Source organism: Copadichromis virginalis, linkage group LG20 (assembly GCF_057382275.1).
Source record: "Copadichromis virginalis isolate Kocher_CV1m ecotype Utaka linkage group LG20, C_Virginalis_male_GT1.1, whole genome shotgun sequence".
NCBI lineage: Eukaryota > Metazoa > Chordata > Actinopteri > Cichliformes > Cichlidae > Copadichromis > Copadichromis virginalis.
The window spans coordinates 34,101,944-34,111,203 of NC_140637.1; the positions used below are offsets into that span (position 1 = coordinate 34,101,944).

Below are 9,260 nucleotides of genomic sequence, written 5' to 3' on the forward strand. Positions count from 1 at the left end.
GTGTGAGCGACAGCAGCAGCATGTGACCTGGGATGTAACTGAATAGGGGACTATAGGTGGTGTTTGATTCAGTGCGATGGAAGCAGCAGGCTCAGGCAGGTGTAACTGAAGACTAAGGCTTCTTTCAACACATTTCAATTTGTGTTTCTCTGAACGCGCTCTGCCAGCACGAGAGAATAAATGGAAAATGGATAACACTTCCCCTTGTTCCCACTTGTGTTGTGTGCAGCCCCGATGTGCTGCTGCATTCTTGATGAGCCGCCCAGCTGCGGTCCATGCGGGTAGTTTCTGATAAGTATAGCCCTCAGTGCAGAAGTTCAGTACAACAAAGTGCTCCTGACACCTGGGGCAAATATTTTGGGCGAGTTTCTGTTTGCAAAGTTGAGACAGAAGTGCAGCGATTATTACGAGCCATAAGATGTGATCGGCAACAAAGTGTTGAGAGAAATCAGAGAAAACAGCAGAGTGGTCGTTTTTCCTCCCTCATCTCTGACTAATCTGGTCCTTTATACAGAGTCTGCATCAAGGTTATTACAGTGAGCTCGAACAGAAACCACTGAAATAAAAATGAACTGAACGAGAGAAAAGAATCCTCCCTCGTTAGCACCAGTGCTTCCTGTTCATCTCAGTCACAGGAAGTGAATCCTTGTCACAGATAAACCCACTGACAGGGTGTTTTTGGTTTGTGGATGGATGAGTAAATCTTATTTTATGTGCCATCCATCCCTCCTCTGCTTCTTATCCTTGTTAGGTCACGGGGGGGGGGGGCTAACACACAGGCAACCATTCACCCCACTATCTGCATGTCTGTGGACTGTGGGAGGAAGGCGTTGTACCCGGGGAGAAGCCCCGCAGGAAGACCCCAGCCTGATGGTGGAAGTGAACTCCTTGCTGTGAGGCAACAGTGCTAACACTGTGCTTTCAGGTTTCATTCACAGACAGCATGTTTCTGCCTGTGATTTCGTTTGTATTTTCACTTCCTCCATTTCCCAGAATGCCAGTTACGCGTGGGCTATCTGTCTGTGGTGCTGTATACGCTGCACTGTACGTGTGCACGCTTACTGCACGGGCCAGGTGTGTCTGCAGCAGTGATCTCCATACAGATGTGTATGTGGGGATACCTGCACAGTATTTTCTCACGGCGTTTAAAACCCGACACTCAACAGGTGGAGCTATAAACAGTAACAGGAAGGTGTCCGTGTCTGTTTTCTCCTCAGGAGCCCTGAAGAAAAACCTGACAGGCGAGCAGATCAAAGAAGACCTCCTGACATTAGGTACACATCCGAGTCCTCTGTGCCTCAGAGTCATTCTCACAGTAGTCGTATTAGTTACTGTCACGTTTGTGTTAATGAAAGCCAACCTGCTCACTCTGATCATTTTTCAGGACTGAGCGAGGAAAAGTCGGCTCACTTCTCACTGCAGGTAAGTGAAGTAGTGCTAAAGGTAAATGGAAAGCTGCTTATGCAGCGCTTTTCTGCCTCATTCACACAAGCGTGCTGTTTCTAAGTGCTTCCTGTCTGACATTCATGCATTCATAGAGCAACATGGGGTTTGTATCGTGGCATGCAGACTGGGATCAAACCACCTGACCAAAGCCACGCCCTTTACGTGTGCCAAACTTTCCACTACTATTAAAGACGTCATAGATGGTTCAAAGGGCCTTCCAGGACTCTGGACTTATTTCTGTGATTGGCTGTAGCTCAGGAGGTAGAGCAGGTCATCAATGATCGGAAGGTTCCTGGCTTCCCCTCGTCTGCGTGCCAAATATCCTTGGGCAACATACTAACCCCAAATTGCTCTCCGACGCATCCATCAAAGTATGAATGTGTGTGAATGCTAGTTAGAATGGGTGAATGCACAAGTTGTGTGAAGCGCTTTGAGTGCTCAGAAGAGTAGAAAAGCGCTATATGAGAACCAGTCCATTTACCATTTCTTCACCAGCTAACATGTTGTGTTTACTGTGGGTAAATCCTGCAGCTCCTCTTCTGTAGCCTGCTGCAGCTTTATTTACATCTGCACCATGAACACGTCACAGGCTGAGGCTGTAAGCGCGTCACGGGGCGTCAGGTATCTGCTGGCTGTTGCTCGAAGCAACGCCAAGAACTGAACTGTTCCAGATCGATCCAGCACACTTTAACCTCTGTGTAACTAACACTCCCACGGTGGTGGCTACACGAGGATGGTCAGCCAGCTAGCTGTGCCTTAGCTCGCCATCATTGTGATGCTCAGGCTGCACATGCTGACTCGTGTAAAACAACAGGGAGGAGCACGTGTGTCCGTTTGGGCCGAAGCTAGCTGACAGGTGTTAGCACGTGTTAGCACTAGGGCTGCCACAAACGATTATTTTGATAGTCGACTAGTCACCAATTATTTTTGCGATTAGTCGACTAATCAGATCATCATCCATTAGAAGTAAAACTACAGCTTATTGCACCAGCAGCATCTGCTCTTATATAACTATCATTAGCTTACAGCTTTAAGTGTTTAAGGTCTGTGCTAACTAAAAATAAAGACAAGATGATAGTTTATTAAATTTTAATGAAATTTGCAGATTGTTTCGGTGAAGTTTAATAAACTCCTTGCTATCTAAAATATAACAGGACACCGGAGTAAATTCTCCAGCATCTCACACTTCTGATAATCAGCTGTCTGCTTGACTTTATTCAGCTGTGTAAAAACCAGAGGTGGGACCAAGTCATTGTTTTGCAAGTCTCAAGTAAGTCTCAAGTCTTTATCCTCAAGTCTCAAGTCAAGTCTCAAGTAATGTCAGGCAAGTCAGAGTCGAGTCTCAAGTCACTGGTGTAAAAGTCCGAGTCAAGTCACAAGTCTGAAACTTTGAATTTCAAGTCCTTTCGAGTCTTTAAAAAAAACACGAAAAAATAATGTTGCAGTTATGCTAAATGTAAATATTAGACCATGTAATTTTAAAATCTGTGTTTTTCTCAACACATGACAAAATAGTGAACTTAGAAAATATACACAAATTGTGAAATTGCACCTCTTTAAAATGCAGCTCAATTAAACCTAGCTCCAAGAATAATTTTCACCGACAGTTCTGAGATAAGCTGCATGTTATTCTTGGATGCGGTTGTAGGACCAGCTTTAAAATCGCATGACAAAAATATCATACACATTAAAAAAACCTGCATCACCAACGTAGCCTGGACAACATTTGCTAGTTAGATGAAGTCAGCTATCTCATCGTAGCATATTTATATGCATATTTATAATCATACGGTTCTTGGAGTGAGTGCATACACTCATGAAGTTTAGTAACTTCCGGTCACTGCAACAAGCCCAGGTACAGTTTACCGACGGATGGGTGCAGGACCTTGAAATGCACCGTGTAGAACGAAAGACCATCGTACGTATCATAAGTTTACCAGTCTCACAAATCGTCTTCATAAATACACATTCCTTAACCGTTTATTAATATAACCTTTGAGCTCAACGGTAATTAATTAGTAGTGGAAATAATTTCTGGTAGCATCACAGAAATGTAGCAGTGACAATAATACTGTATGCTGTAATCGTACTGGGCAATTAGTGATACAAAAAACCTGTTTTATCCTGTGAATAAAAGTATATGTTTTTGTCAATGTACCATAATAACAGAAGCGAAACGCAATATTGTGTCAGGACAATTCACTATTTATGCACAATAAATAAAGGAGCATAGCGCCACAATTTCTGTTCAGCGCCAGACTTGCTTGTAACCTATATCACCAATTATGTTATGAAAATGACGCATTAACTACAACAGCAGACTGACCTTTGTGTAAATGCTTGGAGCAGACTAACCTGTGAGCTGGAGGGTTCTGGGACGTTATATTTGGTCTTTGAATGGCTGCAATCCAGTCGCCTCTTTGTTACTTCGGAAACATGGCTCGAACAATTTCTCTTCAACGACGTAATCCGATAACAACCGATCTCTTTACCCGTCGGCTTCCCGTGGCTGTCATGCGACCGGCTATTGCAGTTAATCATACAACAGCTTCTTGACATTTTTGTGTTTCTTTTTATCGCTGTTTAACTGATTTTAATTGAAAGCCTGCTTGCGCTAGTACCGCTTGCCACGAGTTCCCAGAATCCTTTGCGGTTCTACCCGTGAATGACGTCACATTTTCAATCTCTATATAATATGCATGTTAAATTTTATATTTGGGGTAAAATATCAAGTCTTTTCAAGTAAACCGGTTCAAGTCGAATTCAAGTCCCAAGTCATTGGTGTAAAAGTCCAAGTCAAGTCACACGTCTTAGAACATTTTTTCAAGTCAAGTCTAAAGTCATAAAATTAATGACTCGAGTCTGACTCGAGTCCAAGTCATGTGACTCGAGTCCACACCTCTGGTAAAAACTATAACTTTAATCTCAGACAAACCGATTTACTCAGGAACAAATAAAATACTAAAAAAAGCCAAACAATAACATTTTAAGTTATCTAAGTGACTCATATATCATGTTTAACCTGAGTAGCGAAAGACGGCGGTGGGTTTGAAAACGATTTGCGGGGAGTCCGGTGTTCTCACGGCGCTAGTGACCTAGCCCCCGGCTAGCTAACGAGCTAGTGGGTAACAGACGTCTCCAAAAACATCGGAGCACTTTTGAAAATATGTGGTGTCTTGATAAACTGAGCAGATATTTGAGGTTTACACAGCTACATTCTCGCCTGAAAATATGTTAAACGTTTATTTTGTGACCCAGAAAGAATAATAAGAGTAACATTAAAACTAACTAGCTGCCGCCATTGTTGGAAACTGCGCTGGGCCGTGCTATGAATTCTGGGACACAGCTTCTTCTTCTTCTTCTTCTTCGGGGTTTAACGGTAGCTGGCATCCTTGTACATGCAGTGCTGCCATCTTCTGTTTCAGTCCGTTATTACACTCTTAAATCCTGCTACTTATTCCTGCGTCTTTTGTGATCTTACAAAGCTTCAAACGACACGTCGACTATTAAATCAGTCGTCGACGATTTTGATAGTCGACGTAATCGTGACTAGTCGACAAATCGTGGCAGCCCTAGTTAGCACTGACTCAGTGTCGTTGATAAAACTTGTTCTTACGATGTTACTCAGGCAACCTTTAAACGGTGAACACGTGTCTCAGGAGTCTGATGTGATCTGTGTTCCTGCAGTGGGCGGAGCACTACGCAGCGCTGACCAGGCTCGCTGTCGGGCAGACTCTGATGGTCAACCAGCTGGTTGACATGGAGTGGAAGTTTGGAGGTAAGAAGGAGCAAACCTAGCGTGCACGGCAAATTTGGCTCACATTAGAGGTTCAGTCTGAGTCTGTCTGTGAGCGCGTCTGCCCTCTGAGCACATTTGAACCCCTCGGTGTGTGCAGCCGATGGAAGCTGAATAACAGAGCTAACCATGACGCGCCTCACTGTTTCAGGCGCAGACGTGACACAGCGACCGTCCTGTTTGAGTGTTTTTATCACGCTGTGTTTTGTCGTCCCACAGTGACTGTTGGCACCAGTGAAATTCAGAAATTGGGCACAGTCTTCCTGCAGGTACAACAGCGCTCCACACACACATGTGGGGTATTCATATCCTGTGGGAACATCTAATTGACATAATGCTTCCCCTAACCAAACTGTAACCCGGACACTAAAACCACATTTTGATTCTCAATAATGTCTTCAAACTTGTGGAGACTGGTATTTTGGTCCCCACAAAGATATGAAAACACACACAGCATCGTTGTTTTGTTGAACACGTTGTGTTTGGTTGCAGCTGAAGCTCGTGGTCAGAAAGGGGAATTCCACTGAAAACGTCTACATGGGTGAGTGATGATGTCACTCGTACCTGAAGTTTTGCACACCTTGAATGTCTTTCTTTCCAACTGCTCGAGTCTGTAACAGGAAGCTTTAAGTTACTCTGACAGTTGTTTCTGCAACTCAGGACACAAAACTTAGATAATGAACAGATGCTGCGAGTGAAAAAGACTGTAAGAAATGTAAAAAGGAACTCGTCTGGTTTAATCGTGTAAACTTCGTAAATGAAAAATCAGTTCCTCCACCCGATGCTCTCAGAGTCAGCCGACCTACAGATCTTCAATTCAGTTTTATTTATACAGCGTCAAATCACAACAGTCACCTCAAGGCGCTTTATATGGTAAGGTAGATCCTGCAGTAATACATACAGAGAAAAACCCAACAATCAAATGGCCGAGCAAGCACTTTGGCGACAGTGGGAAGGAAACGAGAAGAAACCTCCGGCAGAACCAGGCTCAGGGAGGGGCGGGGCCATCTGCTGTGATTGGTTGGGGTGAGAGAAGGGAGACAGGATAAAGACATGCTGTGGAAGAGAGACAGAGGTTAATAGCAGGTATGATTCAATGCAGAGAGGTCTGTTAACACGTAGTGAGTGAAGAAGAAACACCCAGTGCATCATGGGAATCCCCCAGCAGCTGTACCTATCGGTCTTTAAGTCTGACTTCATTAACCACGTCTGGGTCCAAACTCCCAGGTCCCAAAGTCAAACGAACTCTGCAGCATCACTAAGAGTCACAAACTGTCTAAGTTCTTTCATCTTTAATAAAATCATCAGCATTGCTGCTTTACCAGGTGTAACTATGAAGTTTAACATCCAGGCATCCATGAAAACAGGATTTATTAAATTGAATGGATTTAGCAGGAAGTTAGCTCGCTAGCTTCATGCTAAGCATGATATAGCATGTTCTGACAGAGATTTCTGAAACATTCAAACGTACAGCTCTGCTATCACTTCCAACATAAATGAAGACAGAAAACTAAACAGCAGTGACGTTTGTAGGGTTACTGAAGTTGGGCTAGCTGCTATATAATGATGTGCTAGGTGACCGCTAGCGACACAGCTATGTTAGCATAGCATAAACACAGTGAAGCTGGAGGATGAACGCTAACTTTTTCCACTCGATAAAAGTTAACGTGAAGGTTCCTGATGGTTAGGCATAAATGCAGTCCAAACTTCAGCCAGAAAAACAACTGAGATAATCCATCCACAATACCAGGTTAGTCATGAATATACTGCTGCAGGGCTGTAGCTACATCATAAGGGTTTCAAATGAACAGCAGTAATAAAAACTGAGACAGTGATCACTGACTGCTTTTAGGGGCTTCAGATTAAATAGAACAAAACATTAAAACATGTTAAAAACACAACAGCCTTAATAAACGCAGAGTAGTTTGGACCGGAAGCAGGATTCGTCACGTCATCACCTAAAGCCCAGATTGCAGCATAACTAAGAAGTGTGTACTTTATTGAGCCCCGTGGGGAAATTGCTCTCTGCATTTAACCCATTCACTCAGTGAAGCAGTGGGCAGCCATTGGGCGCCTGGGGAGCAGTGTGTAGGGACGGTACCTTGCTCAGGGGTACCCCAGGGTAGCTGTTAAGGGGAATCGAACCCCCGACCTTCCGATCATGGGGCAACCACTCTACCTACTGAGCTATCCCTGCTCAGTAGGATTCGGGGTCACCTGGTCCAGCCCTAACTATATGCCTTAGCAAAAAGGAAAGTTTGAGCCCGATCTTAAAAGTAGAGATAGGTAAATGCTGCAGTGGTCGTAATTCAGGTGTGCTTTTTGGGTGATTTTGATTGGCTCTTATGTGTAGCAGGGAGGAAATGACCTCACAAACAGCAGCTGTAGATTTTAAACCGCTCCTCTGTATTTTAATTCCTCTTGAAGAGAGTATTCCTGGTTTGGAGCTCTCCCAGTTTTTCACGTTTTCCTCCACAGATGCAAAAACCTTTCATTTCTGTCTCTGACAGGAAGTCGTCCTTTTTTGTCTCTTCCCTGCAGAACTGACGCTGCCTCAGTTTTACAACTTCCTGCACGAGATGGAGCGAGCCAAGGCCAGCATGGAGTGCTTCAGCTGAGCGCGTGTGTGTCCGTGTGTGTGTTGTATGTACTGGTTGAATTTGTGTGCGTGTGACATTTTTACCTGAAATGAGTCAATAAACTGAGGAGTAACCTGTCATTATCTGCTGTTTTCTCCCCCTGTGGGAAACAGTCTGTCAGCACGACGACACCTGGGTGAGATCAGCGGGAACATTTTGAGACTTCCATCAGAAACCAGACCTGTTCGATCGAGTTCAGGCCTGCTGTCTCTTACTGATGTAATAAATTATTACTAAAACAAACACGAATTAGCTGCAATAACAGGTTAAATGCAGGCGAAATTAGCAGCAGCCAGAGACGGGCGTGCAGTAAAGGCCACACAGGGATGCGTACGAGCCTGGAGGCACATGTCAGAGCGCTCAGTGGCTCATCGGTGCAAGCGCCGTTTCAGCCCTCGGCTCCGAAACCACTTCAGACGTCTGTGATAATTATCTGCTGATTATTCCTCAGCAGTCTGTCTGCTCGAAGACAGGAAGTTGCCTTTATTCTGAAGGGTTTTCCCGCCTACTTTATATCTTTGTACAGCATCTGCAGCTCCTCCTTTACGTACTGACGATACTTTCTGACATTAGAGAGCTGCGATACGCGGCTGTCACAGAAACAACCTAAACCACATTAAAGTAACTCACCTACACAGCTTGACATCATCTACACAGCATGACATCATCTACACAGCATGACATCATCTACATACTCAGAGGACCTGGAGGAATCTCTGTGCGCAGGGACGATAACCGTGACCTTCAAACATCCGTGCACGGGCTCAGGAACGCTCCCGTCTGCGAGCGGCTCGGCGTGCCGGCCCTAAAAAAGAGAAAAAGCCTCCAGTCAGTTGGACGTGTCGTTTGTCTTTCTCAAAACCAGGACTCAACGCACCACCGCTCCCCGTCGCTGTCTGCCACACCTGACTGCATCAGCGGGTCGTGCCCTCCGACTCTCCCGTCCTGCTGTGTGTAACCTTCACGCCCTTCCCTGCGCTGGCTGTCTCGGACAGACGAGCTTGTCCTCATTAGAAGCACGGCTCCAGGCCGAGCCCGTCTTTCTGCTCACGCTTCCACGTATCTGTGCGTGGATCCGTCCTGCTGCGTTTCCTGGGATGTTGCGTAAACGGATTCAGTGAAAACTCAGGATTCCCCGTATTTAGCAGAAAATGAAATGTTCCACATAGCTCTGCGGCGTGTCCTGTCACGCCTCGCTCTCACCTGGCCGTCTGCCCCCACAGTAAACAGCAAATCCAGGCTGTGGTCATGTGGAAATCATGAACGAACCAAAGTTTTTGACAAACTCAGACCAATCAAGGACCGAGCGTCTGGGAGTGCTGATGGAACAGCCAATCAGGGCAGTTGTTTATGTTTATTTCTTGATTTTAAAAAATTGC

At 45.0% G+C, this 9,260-nt stretch overlaps 1 protein-coding gene and 1 long non-coding RNA gene across 2 annotated transcripts in view; one reads left to right on the forward strand and one right to left on the reverse strand.

Moving 5' to 3' along the window:
* Positions 1 to 7,961, forward strand: part of commd7 (COMM domain containing 7) — a 15,551-nt gene extending 7,590 nt beyond the window's left edge. Inside the window, exons 4-9 of the mRNA XM_085442902.1 lie at positions 1,218 to 1,274; positions 1,385 to 1,422; positions 5,134 to 5,224; positions 5,462 to 5,511; positions 5,735 to 5,783; positions 7,784 to 7,961. Of these exons, the coding sequence (XP_085299028.1) occupies positions 1,218 to 1,274; positions 1,385 to 1,422; positions 5,134 to 5,224; positions 5,462 to 5,511; positions 5,735 to 5,783; positions 7,784 to 7,860 (362 nt within the window). The 3' untranslated portion in view covers positions 7,861 to 7,961. The remainder of the gene's footprint in view (positions 1 to 1,217; positions 1,275 to 1,384; positions 1,423 to 5,133; positions 5,225 to 5,461; positions 5,512 to 5,734; positions 5,784 to 7,783) is intronic.
* LOC146685274 (uncharacterized) lies at positions 6,902 to 9,004 on the reverse strand. Its single transcript, XR_014917051.1, has 2 exons — positions 8,787 to 9,004; positions 6,902 to 8,686 (listed from the first exon to the last, which is right to left on the reverse strand). It is a non-coding gene; the product is annotated as an uncharacterized LOC146685274 (long non-coding RNA).
* Positions 9,005 to 9,260: the final 256 nt, after the last annotated feature.